The 24,051-nt window shown below is 36.8% G+C and overlaps 2 protein-coding genes across 7 annotated transcripts; both read right to left on the bottom strand.

Annotated features, from left to right (window-relative positions):
• Positions 1–35: 35 nt before the first annotated feature.
• Positions 36–8,734, bottom strand: LOC109506282 (mRNA-decapping enzyme-like protein). Of its 3 annotated transcripts, XR_012134249.1 has the most exons (9): positions 8,369–8,732; positions 8,249–8,289; positions 7,840–7,889; positions 5,850–5,994; positions 4,265–4,318; positions 2,305–2,437; positions 1,399–1,860; positions 213–361; positions 36–105 (listed from the first exon to the last, which is right to left on the bottom strand). XR_012134249.1 is itself a non-coding variant. In XM_073243120.1 (8 exons), exons 1-8 carry the CDS (start codon positions 8,525–8,527, stop codon positions 305–307), a joined length of 1,098 nt encoding a protein of 365 aa, XP_073099221.1. In that variant the 5' UTR covers positions 8,528–8,734; the 3' UTR covers positions 36–304. The 3 variants fall into 3 exon arrangements, 2 of the variants coding, with proteins under 2 accessions (XP_073099221.1, XP_019708411.1); XM_073243120.1 differs by having other exon boundaries at positions 36–361; positions 2,305–2,434; positions 8,369–8,734; XM_019852852.2 differs by having other exon boundaries at positions 36–361.
• A 4,114-nt stretch (positions 8,735–12,848) lies between these two features.
• LOC105052100 (OVARIAN TUMOR DOMAIN-containing deubiquitinating enzyme 6) lies at positions 12,849–23,829 on the bottom strand. 4 transcript variants are annotated; one of them, XM_019852914.3, is made up of 9 exons: positions 23,593–23,829; positions 22,336–23,337; positions 20,132–20,293; positions 17,422–17,499; positions 15,919–15,997; positions 15,662–15,807; positions 15,274–15,339; positions 13,371–13,545; positions 12,849–13,232 (listed from the first exon to the last, which is right to left on the bottom strand). In XM_019852914.3, exons 2-9 carry the CDS (start codon positions 22,999–23,001, stop codon positions 12,985–12,987), a joined length of 1,620 nt encoding a protein of 539 aa, XP_019708473.1. In that variant the 5' UTR covers positions 23,002–23,337; positions 23,593–23,829; the 3' UTR covers positions 12,849–12,984. The 4 variants fall into 4 exon arrangements, with proteins under 4 accessions (XP_019708473.1, XP_019708474.1, XP_019708475.1 ...); XM_019852915.3 differs by having other exon boundaries at positions 22,336–23,347; positions 23,593–23,816; XM_019852916.3 differs by having other exon boundaries at positions 22,336–23,209; positions 23,593–23,816.
• Positions 23,830–24,051: the final 222 nt, after the last annotated feature.

The following is a 24,051-nucleotide window of genomic DNA, read 5'->3' as shown; positions in this document are numbered from 1 at the left end:
TAGCTTTTTAGAACATGAGAGGTTATGGAGATGAGTAGCACAAAACACCTGTTATTTTTCAATTTTTTATATGCTCCACAATCAGGTGTTGAAATAATGAAAAACCTGAGAATTCACAAACACAAAATGAACATCTGTACAATGTCACTACTGATATATGTACGAAAAATTTGCATAAAATAGGGGTTCCCATGAGTACGGCAAAGACTTACAAAGCTAGATAAGCGAGCGTCCTACAAGCACAGGAAATGAAGAAACCACATGAACAAAAGCAGGCACAACTCCAAAACCCCACTCTTCAGTTTTATGAAAGATGTGCATTCAGCATCTCCCGGTACACCATATCAATGAATTGGTCGTTCTGTCACAAAGTAACACAGAAAGCTTTAGTGCAGAAAAACTCACAAAAGCTATCATGCAGATGTGATAATCTAAGCAGTAATGTGCCGGCTGATAATTAAAAGAAATACCACCCAAACAGAGATGAAAAAAAAAGTGGTTTACAGAACAGATCACAAGGTGACACTAGATGCAACAGAGAATGCAGAGAAGGAAAGGCCAAGTGTTGGTAGTTAAATTGGGGAAGACATGAAAATTTGAGATGAATACAGAGTCAAGCCAAGACTGAAGAAAATACTCTGATCCTGACATCTGAAGGAAAACAAAGAATTGCAACAAAATTGCTTCAGTTATTTTAGGAATTCCAACAAATGTACAATCATATCACAGATGTTCATAAATTTATCATATAGGAGAATCAGATTGAATCAGGTGATGTTGAAAAATGTAAACATTGAACTGATTTATGCTATTTACCACCAATTTTCTATATACTGAGATTGATAATCAGAAAATGTTAAATCCTTTAACAGATTAAATCAAGGCCATTCACAATTTATAATCTCAGGTGTGTTAATATTTGTCAGTAACACAACATAGAACACGTGAACGTAAGCTTTCATTAACAGTGATGACAACAGTAGAAATCAGAGGGGAAAAAACAGCACAAAAGATGGGAGCATTTCCTCTGAATTTTCAAATCCAATTATAGTCCTTAAATTGACATCCCTTAGCTGCCAAAGAAAAAAAGAAAAAAAGTTGTGGAGCTGCTTATCTTTCTAGTTCATAATTTTTTTCCCAACTACAATATCAAGTATGGATCTACTTTTGTTAATTCCCTCAAATTATTTTTAATATGGGCCAAAAACTGAGTACCTACAATTATAGATCTGCAGTTTTCTTGTCACCAAAGAATTTAGTAACTGTTGAATCATGATTCCATATGTTATATATTCACTGAATTTAGCATGCCATGTTCATTGGAGCAAGCTGGTCAGAGTCAGATATGTCAGCAGTAAATATGTTCTGTTAGAGGTAGCAAAGAGCAGAAGGGAGTACCTGCACAAGCTTCAGCAATGCATCCCGGACTTTGTCTCTTGTAATAACGGAACCATAGTTTGGAGCAGGAGTAAGCGAAGGAGGTGGAGCAGGTGGAGGAAATGGTTGAAGCAACGGAGTACCATACGGACGCTGCATGGTTAAAGGAGGATGAAGTGGGGGAGCAGTGGGCATAGAAGATGCTAATGGTGGCATCATCAATGAAGAAGATGCGGGCGCAGGTGCAAAAAGGGAAGGTTTGACCAGATTTGTAACACGATTAATATTGCTGCTAGATTCATGAACATCAAGGAGTGGCATTAGAGGAGGGGTTGAAGTTGGCAGAGAAAGGGCAGACTGCAGGGTTGGCGCAGGTGATGGAATGACATTAGGTACATGGGAAGATGAAGGAATTGCCACAGAAGATTGATGTTGTTGTCCGGTTACTGTTGAATTTGATATATTCCCAATATTTGTAGCTGTCTGTAAAAACCATGGAAAATTCCAGTCAGAGAGATGCAAGAACTCGAGCTGTAAAGGCACGTCCAACATTTTTTTTCCTACTTTTACTACCATCCTATGCCCTATGCAGCAAAGTGGATGCATCTTCTGAAAAAGGGAAGGGAACAAGTTTCCAGCAAGAAAGCGACTGGTTAAGACTCGAGTTCAGGGACTACTTTTCCAGGAAATAATAATAATGTTGCATTGCCATGCAAGGACAAAAAACCGTGGAAGCTTTGTCCAGATGTCACGAGGACCATCCAGTCTCAGGAACACATTATCATGTGAAACGAGTGAGGCCAACTCAAATTTATAGGACTTTCCCTTTCACGCAAGGTAACATAACCAGGCATGTTAGACAAGGTTTCAAGCCACAGGTACAATAATAATCGCAAGGTTAAGTTTACTGTCAGCAAAAGAACATACACTGAAGAAGTTCACAAATGAATCATCGGGAACATCAGGAACAGCAGCAGCTGCAGATGATGTTGGTGGTGGCTCCAGAGGACCTTCCACAACAGCTGACGTTGGAACAGCTTCCAACTCTTCAAACTCACTGCTGCAAATGTGGGAAAGGAGAATCAAACAGACACAAATTTATTCAGGAAGTCGGTTACACATAACGGAAAGTATTGCTTCAGATATTTAACAATTATAGACACAAGGATTGCAGCAAAGAATTTAGAATTCAAAAAAAAAAAAAAAAAAAACACTTCTTGGAGCAATTATCAGCGCAACAAAGCAGTATGCAATTCAGAGAAAAAGCAACGCACCAAATCAAAATACAGTGTGTGGGATCAGATCTACCAAAAGAAGCCACTATTTAGTATATGATATAAACAAGCTATATACTAAACATGCATCATGTCAACACTATAATATCATGTTGCCATATTGGATACAAAAAATAAAATCTCAGTAGAAAGAACTGTTAAGAAAGAACTTGAACAGGATATTAAGAGAGAGATTTATATTTTCAGGAGGTGGTTGATAATATCAATAGAATGCAGTATTAGAAAACAAGTCAAAGAAGAGAGTACAGCTGATCTTGATCCACAAGCTATCTAGGAACACAGCTACTCATAGCATTCATATATAATAAGTCAAGAAATCCCACCACCATTGTGGTGCCACCAGGATCTTGATATACATGATTAAGCAATGTCACAGAATCACCAGTATTGGTCCCAAGCAATGACACAGAATCCCCATAAGACAACTTATTGCCAGTACTTGTCTCAGTAGTCTCTACTGCTCTCAAGCAATATTAGAAAATCTTGCCTTCCAGATATACTAGCAAAATGATGACATTTCATTCAACTTCTCAGTGATTAACATGACCAGTTTGATCTAGTCCGGGAAAAAACCTGTTCCAGTGGCCAAAACCAATTCTCTTTGCAATCATAAAGTATGCTTCTACAATAGAAAGCTGCTATACTTGTTACATATGAAAAATTCCCAAAAAAAAAAAAGAACAAGGAAATGTCACAATCACAATCACCTATGGGAATTCCACAAAAAACTTTGATTAAGTGCAAAAAAAAGAGCGATCTTTCATTATAAAGATTTTTTTGTTCAAGAACAAAACTCCAAATGGTGTTGCTAAGAACTGCACCAAATGGACAACTGGATGTGATTCTGTTTATATCCAATCCAAATTTAAATTGCTCACTTCTTTTCTATTTTTGGTCAAGTAATGACTATACATTAATAATTACCAAAACGTCTATGTCTCAGTCCCAACAATGGCTGATCAAAATATTCCGATTCTTCTTTTAGAAAGAAATCAGTGCAAATGTTCCCTAGTTGTTCTTCTATTTGCCCATCTTCTTTTGCTCCTATGTGAATGAGTGAAAATTGGTCCAAATCTAATGTAACTCACAAGTGCCTGCTATGCATGTATGAATGTATGTACGTAGAAAAGAACGAAAAGCCTAAGGAACGGACATGAGTATTTTGCAAAACTGTAGCCTACAGATACACTGTTAAACAGCAAAAAAGCATGCAGATTGTTTTAAAGTGAGTGTTAGCCATTAGGAATTTTTTCCTGCTCAAACAAGACACAGGTATTTGGGATGAAGGCCAGGCCTGGGTGAATGATATCTAAAATTCACCAAGAATGGCCTGACAACTTGACCAAACAATGGGAACAAGGCTCATTAGCCAGCACATTAGCATCCATACCAAGCATGCTAAGAAGATATCCTAGGGCTGACAAGTGTTTAATGCTTATACACAGACAACAAAAATAACTAAAAGAAACAAATTGCCTGAATATAACATGAATTTCCTGTGGTTTCGACTCAACATGTTATGACACTCAGATGCAGAGGAAGGAGATAGCACATCATAGTTGATGCTTGAGTTAAAGAAAGTTGTATACTACCTTTTAGTTGAAGCTTTGGGCTTTGGAGGGACTTTGGAGTATGCATTCAGTATCCTGGTCAACGAAGATCAATTTAATTTTAGACATATCATGTAACATCATATCAATTTAAAGCATTAATGTAAACTTCACGAGCTCACACAATAAAAAACAATGAGATCTCAGGAAAGGATTTAATAGCATGGATTATACCATTTTGGTACATGATATTAATGCAAAAATAAAATTTGTCACACATAATGCTCCTCAGTGTAACTGATAAAAGTAACATGCATCTGGTTTTTAAGAGCAATTCCCCCACCCCCACCCCCCTCCACCCACTGTAGACACACACAGCTTCTGCAAGGTGACCACAATGATTGACCCAAGCAACAGAACAAACATGAAACAGCAATCCTGTGCAAATTTAAGCAGCTCTCCAAAGAAAAAGGAAGGAACCACAAGTGATTGAAAAGTAACATCCTACATCACAAAATGATACATACATATATGCATGCATGCACACACATGCACATGCATATATTTGTTAGCAAACACATATGTGTCCAATAGGTATGCATATAGGTGTTATTTTGATCATATGGATGCATTATCATTTTAAATCTTCTAAATTTGTCATGTGGAACTCTTTGGGATACTTGAGCACTTGAATTCCATGTCCTTATCCGACAAACATAATTATTCAAGAGAATTTCGATTTTGGTGGCTTAGATGTGAGGGCAGAAAACACATAAGAAAATTGAAATAATCAACTATGTCACAATGGTTATGAAGTTCTGTGTGATATCACAAGCTATTGAGTTTTTAGCAAAATCACTGACAAAGTTGTTTAAGTTGACTTTGTCAAAAACACAAAATGTTAAGCTGTAAGAAGAGGGTTTCACCATCTAAGATGCTGGATCCAGCAATTACAGGGTTGATCTGCAGCGAAATAAATAAAGAGTTCATATTGAGCACATCTGCCACACCTAATCGACCTGAACAACAAATACATATCCCTCCACCCCTTTTGGCATTATTAATGGAATATCCTTCACTATTTTACTAAAAATGGAACAAAATGAGATTTGATTGTTCCTTGGTTGAAAATAGATGTCTTGAGCTATCAGAGAAGCACTTTGATAAACAGGTTTGATATTTACTGACTGAATTAAGGTATTTGTGTTTGTTCTATTAGACAAAAAGGATTGTTGGAAGCTTGAGGGTTGCATCTCTAAGAGGTAAAGGAGCAAAGAACCACCTAAGATGCCACAAGAAAGTAGACCTTGATTGCAGGGAAAGAGGGAGTAAGATAAACATATTAGGAAAGATTACAGGTGAAAGAAGATGTAGTCCTTTACCAGAGGAAAAAACAGTACAGATCCTGATCCAAGGATGGAATAAGGCTTTCTGGTCATGGTTAATGGATTCTAAATACCATTATAAGCACAAATAGAAACATAACAAGTCATCAGGAAAATGCTTTATCTTTCAACCCCATCTATTAGTGACATAAGTAACACAAAAGTTAACAGTTTATTTGAGATTCTTAAAATAGTTCTTAAAGTTGAAGGATGCAAAAAAATGGAAAGTTAACTCTCAATACCTGCCAAAAAGATTTGCAACAGCTTCACAGTCATGTGCATTGTAGAACCATATACCATTAACTTCCTGGGCTGCATTCCGATACAACAAATATGGAACTTGAACTTCATATTCAAAATCTCCCAAGAGATCCTCAACCAGATTATCTGTTCATAAAATAGCAGGCTATTTTAGATACATGTGTAGAAATGTATCTCCATTAGATAGGGAGAATATTCACTGGTCCAATTATATTTGCACTATATAGATTCAAAATCAATCTGCATCCAAACTAGAAGAATTTTTAAAGTCTAAAGGATGTCGAATGGAAATATATGGAAGTCACAATGAACAAAATGAAATTGCAAACCAAACACCAATCTGATTAGAAGAGCAAATCCAAACTAAAAAAAATACTACGTGGCATAGGCTCTTACTTTCTAGTAAAAATAAGAGCAGTTCGACAATTTGCAGGAACTTTTGGACCCATCAAGGAAAAGTGACTAGCAATTGTATTATTATGTAACATCCAAAAGCATTCCTACTATATTTAAACCAGTAATAGCATTATGCAAGCTGGTATGATTGTATAAGATTCCAATTTTCACCCTTAAATATCCGTCAGCTGTCTTAAATTTTGATATAGTGATTACTAGAGATAGATATCTGTTGAGAAACAAAACATGAAAATTTGATTAATCAAATTTTCAATATATTAAAAAGTAAGTGTAATGTGTGCATATGGATGTTGTTTTACCACAGTTTCTTAATCTTCATTAAACAAAAATGCAGAAACTTCTCAACAAATATCAATCATTAGCTTGAAAATCACTTAATCTAGCTTAGTCTAACTTGCCATAACCTTCCTACGAACCATGTTATAATTCTTACATCCTGCAATGTGTTGGCAATCCAAATGATGATGTTATACCCAAGGTCCACCATCTTGATACTAGGCCCCATACCGATGCCAACCTATTACTTTAATGGTACAGGGCTGGTTCGGCATACCCGGGTCTTGATATGCCCCCCATATTCTCGGTACTGAACCAGTATGGCACGGTATATGCTCCACACCGTCCGATTCAGTACAGTATGACAAATCTTGGATATATGTATAATCAAACAAAAGACATCACAAGGTCTTGAGAGGGCAACCAATGGAAAATAACTTGCCAAAAGTTGGGAATGGGTGTGGGAGCCAGTATGGTTGCATGGATAATAGTGCAGGTGTGCTTAGGAAGTGGGTCCAGGATTGAATTTCCACAGAATTTCCACAGCAGGTATGTATGTGGAAATCATTGACAAGGATCTTAACCAATCACACTGTCAATGCTATAATTCATGATAATATTGCAACAAAACCTTTTGCAAGTGCCACATCCTGTAATAGATTAACAATTCACCCCATTATGGAGAGATCAACGTAGTGGTTGGGTTGTACAGTACGATGCCAACAAGAAAAACCAAGCCAGAACCCTCCATCATGACAAAATTGACTACAGAATAATACTTAAAACAAGAAAGCTCCAGAGAAAAAGATGAGTAGAGTTATGAGGCTAGCTATCAACCGACACAATAGGACCCAATCTCCTTCGCTTATACCAGTTGGTATGAAGATGGAAGATATCAGATAGTAGCACCAAATTTAATTACAGTATATTTTAAAGCATCTGGATGCAAAGAAGACTAATTAAAATTTCATGTAATGACAAAGTTCCTGGAAACAAAATCACTCTTATCATTTTGTATTTGATTTGATCTGTAGCAGAAAGGACAGAGGTGCAGCCCACTCCAATTGATCTTCAGTGAAAAGAAAAAAATAAAGAAATATGAAAATCTGCTTCAGGTGTGATTGCTTCCACCGTGAACCTATGTTTCGGCATATTTAGCTTTCCCATACTATGTCATTTGCCACTATAATGTCATCTCAACGAAACACTGTGCAGCAGAATGCTACAGCATAAATTAATATAAATTCTTATAAGAGAGCGAGAGATCTAATTCTGTACCTGTGTTGCGTCGGTTCATGACAATGAACTGAAATCTGGGTTGTGTATTTCTGCAAGAATGCGATTATTACGACTTTTTGACATTATAAATCTGGCAACAGAGCAAATAATGCCATGCGGTTTTTAAACAAAATCACACAAAAAAAAAATCTCCGAAAAGGTGGTGCCCAAACTGGTATGATATCACCGTGTCAGAAGTAAAAGCCCCATACCAATGATTGGAAACCAACGAAACGGTTGTAAGAGAATTGAGAGGTGGAACAAAAGAAAGAATGTCGGACAAACTCAAACGAATTATCAATCTAAAAGGATCAAGATTCCAATTCCTAACCAGAAGCGACCCGGAAGTATTTCGAGAATATCAATCAAATCGGATATCCAAGTGGGAGGGAGAGATCCTAATGATCACCTCTTGACGACAAATAGAGAGCCTTCGACATCCTTGCGGCTCTGCGAGAGAAGGCGATGGTCATATCAGAGGAAGGCCGGACGGAAAGGGGCAAAAGGGAATAAAAAGATTCAGGCATACCCATTGATTGAGCTCAATGTTGAATTCGTAGAAGGTGACGTGGGCCGCGGTCATGAGGATCTCCTCGACGAAAGGATCGATCCGTTGAAGGACGGTGAGATTGAGGACCTTGGTGCTCTGCTGATCTAAATTGGGCATCAACTTCCCGCTCTGCGACATTTTTTTTCTCTTTTTTTTTGGCAGGCCCAAATAGAAAACCCTAACCCTAACGAGAAGAGGAGGACTCAACAAGCGAGCGGGCGTTGGAGGGGCAAAAAAAAAAAAAAAAAAATGGGCAGGTGGGGGAGGGCCGGGAGAGCTTCGAGTGCTCGCTGGTGAGCAGAGTTAGAGAGATGGGGGGGGGGGGAGGACATGGGGAAAGGAAAACATGAAGGACGATGCCATGCCATGCCCGACCGAGCGGTTCCCACCTCTACACGTGCACCTCCACTCCTGTAGCTGAGTTAGGCATGGCATGACATGACATGCTATTCTAGTTTCCTTTACAAACCAAGAAGGCTGCTGCTTCTTTTTTTTTTCCTTAAATTTTAGATGGACTCTGTGTAACCATGTAATAAAGCCAGAAAATAAAATATCGTAGAGATCCATCAAAACCAATGAATGATCAATCTATGGGCCTATCCAAAATGCTCTATATTCACATATTAGATAATTCAAATAAAATAGTATACTACACATGATAGATCGATCACATTGATTTAAGGTAAAAAATAAATAAATAAATATTTGTTGAAAAGCGAGAGAGAAAAAATTATTATGAGAGAAAAAATTAAAAAATATATATAAATTTATTCTAAAAAAATAAAAATCAAAATCTAATAAAGATGTCTTAAAAAAGAATATCCATATATATAAATAATCTTTCCTCTTTTTTTCTTCTCATATAATCTTCTATACTGTTCTCTACATGATTTTTCTATTAAAAAAAAAAATTAAAGGTCTCTTTAAAGGAGCACCATGTAGGTAGGAGTTTGACTCATATCTTAACTCGACCCGATAGGATATAAATTCTAATAATATTTTAAAAAATAATTAAATAAAATAATATTAGGAATAGAATCTCAAAGTTGTTAAAATCAATGATCAACTAAATATGGAATCTTAATTGAATTGAGATTTGGTAATGAATTTGAACACTCTCCCTCGTTGAAAATTTTATATCGATAATGCTGAAGTTATCGATGTTATGAAACATTATGATAGCCATTGCCATCATTGCTACGTAGCAATATGTAATAATTTATCGAACTAATAATTGAATAACAAAATTTCTTTATTAGCTCGAACAATAATTCCTCTGCTAGCTCGTCCTGTTCGATGCATATGTTGAAGACGATGATGTCTTACAATATTTTCTCTCGACATTGACTCTACGATCAAGAAGTCGAGACTCCTTCAAACATCCAGCTCATCCCAACAAATATTAAGTTATCAGTTATAAGAATTGTGAGCATCGGCTGTTACCTGCACACAATCAAAATCAAAAGCAAAATTTTGGTCATATGCATATACCTCTACTTGAGGAGCTTCAAGTTTCTACGCACCGTTGGCTTTTACATATGGAATCAAATCTTTGTATATAGAGTCCTCTAATAGTTTGAACTTTGGAGTAGCTTTAAAATCAACTGATACCAAGGCACAATAAAAATCATCTCCACCAAGTATATGCTCTTGTTCTTTGATCTTCAAAATTACATTAAAATTAATCAGCTCTTCATCTTTATAGCTGACTAATTCTCCATAAGAAGCATCTAGATCTTGGCTAGATTCAATATAGGACTCTTCCGCATGATTTGATTTTTCTATACAGATCTCTATAACTGGATCAATTGTAGTATCCTTTGACTCTTTCCGAGCAATTTTAAAATTAGTGGATTCTTCAATCATGATCTCTTCTGAATTTGAGACTGCAGCCATCTTATTAAGCTTTTCCTGCTCAAGATTCTCTTTCGAACTTGATTGGTTCTTAAGCTAATCAATCTTGTCATGCTTCAAGTCTTCAGAAGTTAATCCAATATCTAACTGATCAAGCTCCTCCTATTTCAAATCTTCATCTTTAAATTAATTTTATTCTTTTTTTAAATTTTTGAAAAAGTCTGAAACTAGAATTCATTCTTCAGGTGATTTTCATTTGTGATTTCTCACATTACCAAAATTTGAGTAGAGAACAACAAAAATATTCTATGCTTTATTTGGCTCTTTTATATTCTGGATATGGAGATAATTTTTTTTATCAACTGAAATTTGAAAAATCCATATGATCTATTGAAATTTTAAATTTCACTTTCTTTTCTAATCTCATCTATTGGCACCGTCTTTGATTCATCCAAAATATCTTATAAATCTGGGCTTGTCAAATAAGATTTGACAAGAGCCTTCTCCAATATACATAATAAGTATTGTTCAACTTACGAAAAATAGTGGTAATATTAAAGGCAACTTTATTGATATTGATAAGATCAGGTATCTCATACTAAACCCATTGATAGAGATAGTAATAGTATCACCTATGATGATTCATCTTTTGAATCACCAAACAAGAGTCCAAATACTTGCACCACTGCATAGCAAATTATTGAAAGCTCTTTAACCGTGTCAAGCTACGAATATAGGAATCACCAACAATCAAATTGCTGCTCCAAAAAAACTGCATTCCAAATAAATCTGATCTCGAAGCTGTAAATCGCTTAACCACTCTCCAAGCCTACGACTCTAATATCATATAAAGCCACAAAGACATGGACCACCAATTTTGAGATTTTAATTCTAATATCATGTAAAGTCACAAATATCAAAATATTCACTCTGATACCATACAGAACGGCATGCTACATGTAGTAGATCAACTGTACCAATCCAAGATAAAAAACGAACACCAAACAAAAGAATATTTACGGAGAATCGTAAGAAAAAATTATTATGGAAGAACAAAATTATAAAAAAAATAAGAGAGAAAAAATAAATTTATTCAAAAAATAAAGACCAAAACCTCACAAAGGCGCCTTACAAAAAAATCTCTACATGCACAAATAATCTCTCTTCTTTCTTTCTTTCCATACAATCTTCCACATTATTCTTTACATGACTTTTCTATTAAGGAGACATTATGTGGATGGGAGTTTGACTCTTATCTTGACTTACAAATCAAAGACCCACTAAGATAAAAATTCTAATAATTTTAAAAATAAAATAATTAAATAAAATAATATTAAAAATAAAATTTTAAAGTCATTAAAATTAATGATCAACTAAAAATAAAATTCTAATTGGATTGAGCCTAGGAAACGAATCTCAGCAACCCAATCTAATGTCCTATTCAACTTTTGATAAACATGCTCAATCCCCAAAGAGATGCACCCCCTCAAAACACCACAAATATCATGTAGAAGGGGGTGAAAAGGAGCCTCCATCCGGCATTGGACCCAACTGATAACTATAGTGGAGTCTCCCTTAATAATCAAATGGTCAGTCCTTGATATATGTCTCACATAAGTGACCTTGCCCAAACTAACCTTAGCTTAGCTCTAGGCAACAAACTATCCAAAATCCAACCACCCTACGTTGCCGCTAGCCTGGAATATGGTCCCTTGATGACAAACCTCAATCTACCATGCCGGCCACCTCCCAAGACACCGCCATCCAAGTTGGTGTTAAGAGAACTTGAGGATGGAGGCTCCCAGGTAAATCTGCTCACAGGCTGTTTGTTTTTCGGATTTACATTGTAGTTATTCTTGCATGATATTCTGATGCTCCCAAGCAGTTTCGCCTCAAAGCTTCATCATATAGTCACAACGGCAATATCTCGACCATGGCGTCCAAGTGTTTTTACGTCGCCCACCTAAAGCCATACTAATGCTGACGCCCTTTCATGAATAGCATGTTGAAATAATCTGTTCTTCCACTACGTTAGAAACGAACACTGCTACAACCAAAATATGAAAGATGGAGTTGCATGGACAAGCCAAAGCCCGCGCGATGCAGGAATTAAGGTAGCTAAGCTGCTTGGATGCTTAAATTTGAACTACTGCAAAATCTTGTTAACAATTTGAACAGCCTGCGGATACTTACGTGGAAGAAGGGAGTTCTGAGGTAGCGTGCGACAAGAAAAATAATGACAAAAAAATAAAAAAGATACGCTACCAACAACAACATCCAAAACTAATCTGTTATGATTTATGTTCCTCACAGATCAATAGAAGATTTTGCTCAGAAACCTAGTATGAGGCTTGCAATAAGAACGAAACAATTTTTTCAACACCATCTTTGCTCCCTGGAAAAACATTAAATCTAAGTCTCTAGTTAAGTAGTTATTTTGCTGCTATCCATAAGTAGCTCAAGTCGTTTTATTGAAAAGATATAATTAAAACTTTACCAAAAAAAAAAAAAAGAAAGATATAATTAAATCAACGGTTGATCCCTTGAGCCCTAAAACACGTGCATTGTATGATGATCATTTAAACCCAAACAGAGAAACATCATAGGCATCCGGAAGTCCAGGTTAGCATTTATTGAACTCATTTTGTTGGGTATTGAAACATTATTAGCATAAGAAGGCAATGCTTTTTTACATGTTTAACCGTATAAACGCTATCCAGACGTTCACTCTGGTCCAAGGTTCACTCCGCTGCTTTCCCCTTGCATCGATTGCTACCGCCAGGTAAAGCACCAGTTGCTCCCATCTCCAGCAGGTAGCAGATCATGGAATCCACATCATCGCCAAAGATGCTGTAAGCGTCAATAACTTGCATATAGCTGAAACCCATTGATAGGACCACCTGCATGCTGCTTGTGAGGACCATGTCGGACGACAGTGCCTTTTCACTTCCACCCTCCAATAATGCGCGGGATGTCCCCATCCCAGTTGCTGTTCAATCAAAGGCATGTTAGAATTGCTTTAGACTCGCCAATAGCAAAGACATTTTATATATATATATATATAATGAATTTAGCATCTGACAAGCAACTGAAATCTTGGTAGAAGTGTGGTCCAAAAAGAACCTACTTGCTCCTGAAGATGATGGTTCCGCTCCTGACGTGGAAGATTCTCTGAAAGCAAGCTGCTGTTTCATCTTCTCCTCAGCCAGATATTCAGCTCGTGAAGCTTCCATAACCATCCGCTCTATTTCCTTCTCAGTCAGCTCCAGATCAGAGTAAAAACGCCCCTCAGCTAGAAGGGCCTGCCATTAGGTGTTTGTTCAGGAAGAATTAGTCAGTCTATAAAAAATGGAATCAAATATATTACCAAGTTCCAACTCAACAAAACAAGCATCAAGTCAAGATGCTAATACTTTCTGAAAACAAGATTATACAATTTAAGCATACGTCCTTGTAGATTACTTTCATCACCATTCTGAACAAGCACATGGATATTGTGACTCCAAAGGAGATGGATGAGCTGCAACATATGAATTGTGCTACATAAGCCTTGCAGATGAGGGCCCAGCCTATGTTTTTAGCAATCCAAATAGCATTGCAGTTACTACAATAAGGGAAGACAAAATGGAAAATTTTATCACAAGGACAAAAAAGCTGAGCTTGAAAGCTAAATATCCATTACGAATTTACGATGATGTTCAATGCACATCATACTTGGCCTCAGCACACCAGCAGAGAAGCTAATAACTTGCACCTTATTCTGCATACACTGAGGGTAGCATGGCAGAGACTCCAACACATAATAATGCCACACAATTGGGCCAAAAATTGTGCCAAGGATGCTAAATTCCAAGGATGTAGACATCATATAGCTTGTTGTGATGAAGGTCTTATTCACATCCGTTAAATAGAAAAATCCACCATCAGGGCAGTCAAAGAACAAATAGTAATACCTCTCATATAGAAGAGAATACCTCATTGTAGCTAAAGTTTAAAAGAGCTTTACAGGTTGACATGGAGCAGTCAACATCATAATCCCAATCACATGTGTGTTACATGGACTACACACATGGATTGTCAACATACTACAACATTGGATTTATGACTGGCATGACTGGAGCCGGATCAGTTCGCTCGGTTCTGGTTCATATTCTTAATTATGCTATCCAGTCTTCCTTAGTAAATCGGTTCCTTGAGTGGGATGAGAATTTTTTAATTCAAATTATCAATTATATTTTGGTTTATGAAATTTTGTTGATAGTTGGCTTGGATTTGTTTGAGATATATGCATTAAATGATAATATAGTTGTTAGGAGAGTTAGAAGGAACTATACAAGGAGACAGACTAATAGGAATTAAGTGAATTTACTGCGCTCATCTTTTTTATTGCACCAAACTGTACTATCAACCAGCAAGTGTACCAATTCACAATGTGCTTCTGCTCTAGTGAATTAGGTAATTATGATCTAACCATTTGCCATTTCCTCCATTTCCGAGCATAACGATCTACAATCCTCATAAATGCTTATCTCAAAAATAGAACATGGTAAAGGAATTAAAAGAAGGATTCAATCAGATATAATATCATATCTCATAACCTTACACCAATGGACTGACTGGTGGGGGGGTGGATGGGGAGGGGGAATCAGAAGCTTCAAATATTCAATACCAACAATGATGTAATAAAATGGCTAGTTAGTCATTAATGGCTGCAAGTAAAATCAATTCTAAATCTGAAAAGATCACAAGTCATGTCATATCATTTATAGGAAACGACCACCCAATCACGTCATAAGGTAATTTAAAAGCTATAACTAGTCACACATGGTCAAACTCAGAGAACAACTGATGCCAGATAAGTTTGAAGAGAATAATATGATTTAGATCAAAAAGATTTAGAAGCTTCGCCTAAAATGCAACTTGACATATATTCATTTTGAACAATACAAAGCAGTCAAACATGTGCTTTCTAAACAAACATCGCTAGCACAACACAGAATGGATAGCAAAGTCAGATAAATACTGCTTACATTATCAATCTGCTGGTCTTGCTGGGCTTTGATAGCAGCCTTCACCTGGTCCTTACTAATGTTTCTCTACAGAAGACAAAAAGAGGTCAACCAGGTTAAGAAGCAACAGAATTTGTAAAACAAGCATCTAAATAAATACAGATGCCTAAGTGTAACTGATAAAAATCGATAATGCAAGTAAAACAACAGTCCATCTAACCAGTTGAAGAATCTTGAAAGCAATCATCTATAGTCTAAAATTTTGAAATTCGCCCAACCAATGCCCACTAACTTCTATATTGACATGTAGAAAATGGCAAAAATACTGAGCTTGAGATGGACATAGGCAATAATATGAGTCAATATAGACTGTCATGCAGCTGCAAGAAACTATGTTAGAAGAACTCACCCCACGAAGACTGCTAAATCCAAGGCCTGCACCAATTGATAATCGGCATGGATCAACAAGTGAATTGTAATGATTGCCATGATGGTAACTTAACCGAATGGGAGGCATTTCTGTATTATAGCTTCCTTGAAAGATATTAATAGGTTCTGCATATAAAATGACAACATTATAAGCTGACTGTAAACAATATTGCAGTGCATTGGCCACAAAAATGATAGCCTGAACAGGATGTTGGGTTGGGGGGGGTTGGATCATACCCGTGCTGTATGAATAGATATGAATAGGACGATTATACATCTCGGCAAATGCCTGGATCTCCACATTATTTCCATAGACCTATAAAAAGCTAGTCAATCAATGAATTTCCCAGCTAAGCAGACAGTAGGTACATTTCTATGGATATAAACATTTCCATCGACAAGACCCTACAATTCATTGATAGAAGTGTGATGAAAAAATAATTCAAAATATGCTTTTGGATTTCTAAATGAGACTGATGATATGCCTTAATGTTGGACCAGATTTGATTCCCTTTTTAATTTGCAAGCACTCATTACAAGCTCATGGTAGGATAAATTGAAGCCCAGAAAACCTAGACAAGATGTTCTAAGAGCAAAGCTTGACATGCATGAGAGAGCATCATAGTAACATCAGTGACATTAAATAAATAAAAGAGGATAATAAATGCAGGCAAACAGAATACTTGATTATACTCAAGTTTCTAGAGATAAGATCTCACAAGAAACAAGGCTGCCGCATAAAATTTTGATGATCTCAACTGAACTGAGGCATATTGAGTCTCAGATATGCAGTCATATAGCTCTTTAAGCAACATGTGTTACAGTAACATTAGAAAAGTTGCAATTCATGTTTAGTTACAAGGAGAGCATTATAGTAATCCCTCCTAGGTTTCTTGCTCAAGCCAACCTGACAAAGTGTAAACACTGAAGAAAGTCATTTATGAGAACACCATCCCAAGGGAAAGAAACATAATTAGAGAGTCTGTTATAACATTTCGCATTCATTGTGATTATTGGATGTTCATCTTGTGAGACCTTTAGTATCATCATGCCATTGATTTAAACAGATAAAGTTGTAAACAAAAGGAACGATCAAAACAGTATTCGTTACAAAGTATGGAAAATGTTTTAGCATTGGCCAAGAAAACTACTTCCTCGACACTTAGGTCTCTTATTCAATGATGGCTTAAGATAGTCTGGGAGAATATATATAAAAGAGATGTTAAGCTAACATGCAAACAAAAAGAGTCAATGTAAATTATTGGATGCATGGTTCTTTGATAATCAAGCAGAGTCAGAGAGATTTCTAGTAAATTTGTTTACCCAAATATCTCTAGGCAGTTAGTAACCTTTGCAATCAGAGTGGTGGGCCCACTTATGCCTGCTCTTAGCAATTCTTGTAAGAGAGCATCATGGGTCTGAGTTTAAGTTAACATAAACATGCACCTAGTTGCTGCCTCATCTACAGCCATCATGGTCACATTAAGCTAAGCCTTATGCTTATGAAGTCACATGTGTATCAGGAACAATAATAGGGGTTGCACAAAGGTATGATGTGTAGTGTAAATGTTAAATTTAATCCAAGAGCAAAATGCATGGTAGCATCTCACAAATAACAAGTCAGTTGTCCATATCTATATCAATATATATATATATATATATATATATATATATATATATATATATATATATATATAGAGAGAGAGAGAGAGAGAGAGAGAGAGAGAGAGAGAGAGATACCTTGTCCTGCCTTTTCCTCTTACAGTAAGATGTAAATCCTTCAGTTATAAACTGAGAGAAATGGTCCCTCTCTTTTTCCTGGGAAAGTATAAACAAGATTGTGATTTGCTACAATTTGCAAAAGTACATGTCACAGACACTAAATAATAATCATTTTTTCCTCTTTCCAAGTGATGATTCCACAATTCACAAATCATTAACAGCGCGCATATACTTTTTTATGCTCAATGAGTATTTGCCTATGATGTTAGCCCCAAATATGACTGTTAAAAATAAGGGTCAAGACCAAGTAACAATCAATAGAAAGGAAAGCACAGGCTGGAAAATGCAACATCAGTACAATATTACCAGACAAAATTGCCTAGAATAGTGAAAATAGGGCAAAAATTGAAAAACTGATTCAACTTGAGACCTTGATGCAAATAAATCAATGTTCAAGAAAAAAAAATGTAATTAAAGATGAATATTGGTTTCAGTCAAAATCTTAACTCATAAGACTCAAAGAAGCTTAAAATAATTAATGCAAGAAATGTTGATTCTCTATATATAAAGATTTTCCCAAAAGTTGTGAGATTTATTCCATTTCCGCCTTTAAGTGTTTATAAGATCACCAAAAAAATACATTCCCAACCATGGTTGACCCCCCACCATCCCTAACCACCCAGTTCGGGACATATCGAATTGAACCAACAAGGAACTAGGACAGTTCTCCCTCCACTATCTGATTAAACCCCCTGGCTCAGTAACCACCCCCCCCCCCCCCCCCCCCCCCCCCCGCCCCTCCTCAGGCACCGCCGAACATCATGAGTGAGCAAATCAAGATTACTCATGATGTTCGGAGGCACAAATTATATGTTCAGAGTACATGGGCAAATCAAGATTACTTGGTTATCAGTATATACGCATCAGCTGTTTTTTATTGAAACCATGAACCTGGAGAGATCCTTTGCTGAGAATCTGTAATGAGAAATATATGTGACTGTTCTTGTGAGCTAGAATTTTCACAAGTAAATATCTTCAGACAAGCAGGGCTAAAGGACCACTGTGAGAGAGGTCTTTGCTATTTCCAAATACAAAATTATAATTGCAAGCTAAAAAAGAAAGGGGCATCTCACTATTGGTCCATCAATAGAAAGGTGATTGAGAATTAACATGCGAGTCCATTGCACCATGTACACAACAAATGACATGACAGTGGAGACGCATATTGATATTAGTTTGTGACTTTGTAGGAATAACGAATGGCCCCTCCTTACCCAGAATATTGCAGCTTTTCATCTTGATGCAAACCAACACTGGTTGCTGCATGGGTGGGCAAAACTGAATCTATACACACTGAGTATGTCATTCAGATGGGCTGGCACCTTTTTCCATTTTTTTATTTATCCTCCCTTAGTCCTTCCCTGGCTCTTTTAGGTTTATTTTCTTTATCTTCATTAGTTTAAGGCTATATACTGGTAGTACTTTGTACCTTGTCATATATGATATTTTAATGCCAATGACTTGTTCACCATTATAATCAGCATCGATCTTTGGCATAAATCAAACATAATTACTTGAGTCAGAAGAATGTTTAGGTACTCAAAATACCTATTTTGCACTAAAAAACAATGAAGAATAACCTAAGGATGCAAAGATTAAAAAATAAAAAGAAAGAAAAAATCCAATGTACAGCATTTTGATCCTTATCCTTTGAGGTGACTAACAGTCTAAACTTCCATTAAGAACAGAGAATCCATCATATATTGAAGGACTTAGGTCTGTCCGCCATTCTGCTTTTTGTCACTTGTCATCCCACTGTCTCCTCATTGATGCATGGATTGCAACAATGGCATGAGGAAAAGGTGTGGATCATATCCGCCACCATCGATAAAATAGCATTAACAAAACAACAGTGCAACCATGAACTGAGATAAACAATGATCAAGAATTGTTGATCTAAAAGACCGCCATCCTCGATTTGTTTGAACACCTCGATAGTCATTTGATGGTCAGATGGTTCCTGAAATGCATAGCCTCTTGTTTTTGATAAACTTTTTCCCTATATATAAAAAAACTGTATCATACCAAACCATAATTACATAGGCTCATTGGTTCACTTGATTCTGGTTCGCACTCATAACTCACAACCTGTTATTTCTAAAGTAGTTGGGTTCTATTTGAATAAATTAGAACCAGAATTAATCATCATTTATCATAAATTTTTCAATAAAATGGTTGGCATTCATCAAGATATACTAGAATCAATACTGAGCAAATAAAAGAGAGTTAGAAGAAGAATGACAAAGGGAGTTAACAACCTAGGAATTATTAGCATGTCTTTTCCCATAAAATTCTCTTATTCACCCATCTTTTCATATTAGATAAAACTGTACTGCAAGAAAAAGAAACCATTCTAAACCAATTTGCTTTGGGCTTTAATGAATCGAGAACTGTTACCAAACCATAGTAATATGACATTTGGCTAATAGCAAATCATATTGTATATGTTTGTGCATGTGGGCCATCTCTATAATGCTACTTAAAAGGAGAAAATATCTAAAAGAAAGCTAAAATGACTAACTTCTACAGTAAACCCTGACATGCCTAATAACAAATGCAGGCTTCCTACTGTTCACAAGATGGCATTTAATTGATGCAATTACTTATCCTAATCAATGCACATTTCCCTAATCAAAAAAGAACACAGTCAATTGGTACCAACACTTACCATATAGTCAATGCACATTTGCCTAGCCATATCATATGCTTCTGGATCACCATAAACTTGGTCAGCCACAGCACGGAATAGACAATTCCCATCCTCCAACATTTTTTTAACTTCAAATCCCTTTGTTCGTCTGATCTCAAGGTCAAATAGACGTTCTCTCTCCTTAAAACAAAATAAGCATGTCACAGTTACATCCCAAAGTAAACACCAGCACAAAAAAAGGAAATCAATTCAGTATTATAACAAGAGTAAGAAACATATAAAGTGAAGCTCACTTGATGGAAAGGATGATACAGGTACATGTTTTTGTATCTGACAATTATGAACAATCAAATGGACATAAAATATATATCGTTAGTCTCAATAATCTCAGCCTGATGATGCCGTATTTACACATTAACTACAGATATCAACATTCCAAATCTATGTTGCTTGTGTCCAGCAAAACCGACAGACCAATGACATAATCCCAGCCTTCTGTTCAATGGTACAAATCTACAATAAAGCTAGGTGCTAGATTCATAACCAAAACTAATTTCCAAGGAGCTGAGAAACACAACCAATGAACTCAAATAATGTGACTCACAGTTCAGAGCTTTTGTCTATCAAAGGCAACAGACCGTTACTAATATCAGGCAAACAACGATTTATTTTGTTTAACTTAAAGGACTCTAAATATATAATTTAATCCCTTCTATTTCAAGCAGAAGCAGGTGAAGATTGTAGAAATTCCATCACTACTAGCTGGTCGGTCCCCTTGCTGTGACATAATCACTACAGCAACTCACAATACTCTAAGAATAAGCACCAGAAAACAAAAATGAACCATAAATTAGATGCCAGAGCTCTATAGATGTCAACTAAGGGCAGCAAGAGTGAATCAAATTATGGAGAAAACCAAGTTGTAACATCCTTTTCAATTTGCTACCTTATTTCACATGATCCTAACCTCTCTAAAAAAGGATATAATTACAAATTACATTCTTCATGCTGTAAAAGGTTTATGTTACCCTGAGTGTTTGAAGCACAATTTGAAGGGTGCTCAATCAAATGTGTCATATTTTATGAGAAGACAGAACATCTATCCATCAGTGTCCCTAGATTGGTGTTTCTACCAAGTCCCATTGATTTTTATACTGCAATTTCAATGAAATTAATGGGAGCAGCTCAAATACAGTGAAACCATCCATAAGAAGGCATCTTTAACAGTAATCAGAATTCATAACAAGAACCCAAATGAAGTAATGTCAACATTTGATTGCCTTCATAATAATGCAAGTCCCTAAATATCTGCTTCCACTGGCTGCAAGAAGGAAAAGAATTAAAACCATACGTAGCAAAATATGATTTGCAAAAGAAAAAGGGAAATGAATGAACAAATAAAGAATATTTTTTGAGAAAATTGCAGCCACAACAACCCTAAACTCTATATTGGAGAAAATAGACGAGAATCAGAACCATCAAAAAAGTTGATCTTCAATCGTAATATATCCACATGAACCCAAGATAGACATGGTGAGAAGAGGACCCAGTTATAGAATGGAGAATTAGATATTAGATATTCACAATTAGGATGAAGTCGCAGATACTTCTATATTTTAAGAAGCCTGACCTTGGAAAGGCATCAAGACATAAAGATGACCAAGATTGATGAGATGAGACTTTCTTATGTTTATTTCAATTCTTATAGTCCAGTTTATGTTCCAAGTCTTTCTATTATGTATACTGAACCAAATTACCATAATTAAGAACCATAACTGTGGAAAATTATAGGCCGGATTGAATTGGTCAGAACTACTAGTTCAATGTTTCATCATAGGGGCCCTGCTTTAGATCAAGTTTCATAGAAAACTTCATTCCCTCATCTACTCATTTGGCTTTACCAATCACCATCAACTGGATTTTCCTTACCCAGACAAAAGGCACACAAAACTAATAGCAATAACTAAACTGTATATTTCAACTAAATGGAATTCTTTTAAACTGAAAAATATTCTAGAATGCAAGAAATTCAACAAGCATGTGTGAAAGCAGAATAATTCCTAGAAGGAAAATAGTGATTTCAACCTGCCATGGAACACAGTGGATCAAGATGTCAGGACATCATCTACTGCAAGCAATTATTCATTGTAATAAATATTCAGTTGATAAATTTAGTGAGATGACCAAGTTAACAATCAAATCGCAATGGAACAAGATCTTACTGCATCATCATATGAGGACACATAACGAGGGCTCTGTTCATCAGCACTGTTGTAACCTTCGCCTTCACCATATGACCTGGGAGAAGAAGGCCGAGAACCTGATGGTGATGACCGGGTTGAGACTACAGGCCATGCTGATGGCCTTCTGGAAGGACCAATCCTCGCACCGTTTGAACACCCCAAACCCGTTCTCCTTGGGCTCATATTTGTTGAAGATGGTTTTGGAGGAGGCACTGGAGGAGGTGGAGGGTAAGAACCTCCTGCAACAATCTGGGAAAATCCAATGCTAGAACGCACCAATTCATCATGGTCTGAACGCTCAGATGCCCGAAACCCACCCAATTCTTCCTCCAGAACTGCAGAATCCAATGCATCATCTTTCAAATATTCTTCCTTGTCATCAACACGCTGATCAGACCCCCTTTCAATAGGGATACCGTGGGAACTTTCAGGCAGAAGCTCATCATTCTTTATGGATTTATCCTCAGAACTTCCACAGTGCTCTGTGGTATCACCTTGAACACCTCGTTCTTGAAGAACTTCCGTATCATGCTCCTCCTCCTTCGAGGTTGAGACAGCCTGAGCTGCCGAAGGTGGCGGCAGTGAAGTAGAGGGAGGGCGATTGGCATTTGAGGCTGAACCTCGCTGGACAAAGATACGAGTCATCTTGCTCAGCCAAAAATCTTAATCCTTCTGGTGCCTTCTTTCCCTTTGGACCTTTTAGCTCCACCGCTTGACAACTCAAAGCCTCCAAACCTTAGTCATCCTTTTATTACGAGTTCTGACCTTGGGCGCCCCAATGCCAATCCCTCGGCTGAACGACTTCTTCCAGCCCAGAACGCTCTCCTCCCCGCAGCACAATCTCTGCATCCCCCTATCAATTCTCATCAGTCCAAAGTCCTCGTTTTCCACTCAACCCACCAAGAACAAACCCCCTTTTATCATAAACCCTAATTCACCACAAGAAAGGCCCCTATAATCCCAGAAACCTCACCAATTCCCCTGTGGAAACCTTAAATCCATAAATCTCGGATCAAAAAGAAACACAACAACAAAAGAAAAGAAAAGAAAACAGAAGAAAACACCTTCAAGAACATCAAGAACCTCATCAAGAAACGAAAATCAAAAGAAGGGAAAAGGGAGGATTCTTTTGGAAGAACCGAAACAAGAATCCAGAAAGAAACCCCCAAAATCCTAAAGAATCGGTCGATGAAGAAGGAAAGAAACGCATCAGAAGGAGGAGATGGAGATAGTTACCTTGGGGGGATTCCGCAGAGGCGCCGAGATCTTCCACAGTGGGACCGATCGAAGAATTCGTGCGGGCTCGGAATCGACTTCAATACTTTGTGAGAAATGGAAGAGCGTTCGACCACTTTCTTTCCTCTCGAAGAGGAAGAAAGAGAGAAGGGCAGAAAAAAAGAGTGAGAGAGGAAGATAGGCGGAGTTCGGGAAATAGAATGACGGGGAGAAGAAGAAATGCCCAAATGGCACCGGTGGAGGCGTTTTATAGAGGTGGGTGGGGTTCACATCGCCTGCCAAGGTTTTCTCCATCCCGCCGATATAATTACATTATAACTATATTATAATATATAAATTACCAAATAACGGACCTTCTCCCCAGCCGTCATCGACCGTTAAAACGTAAATGAGAATAATAATAACTTATTATATAAATAAAAACACTACCAGTAACAAGATTTGCACAAAGCCTATTCT

Source organism: Elaeis guineensis, chromosome 9 (assembly GCF_000442705.2).
Source record: "Elaeis guineensis isolate ETL-2024a chromosome 9, EG11, whole genome shotgun sequence".
In the NCBI taxonomy this organism is placed as follows: Eukaryota; Viridiplantae; Streptophyta; class Magnoliopsida; order Arecales; family Arecaceae; genus Elaeis; species Elaeis guineensis.
Note: the sequence above shows the minus strand (reverse complement) of the source record. Positions and strands in the feature narration are given on the sequence as shown.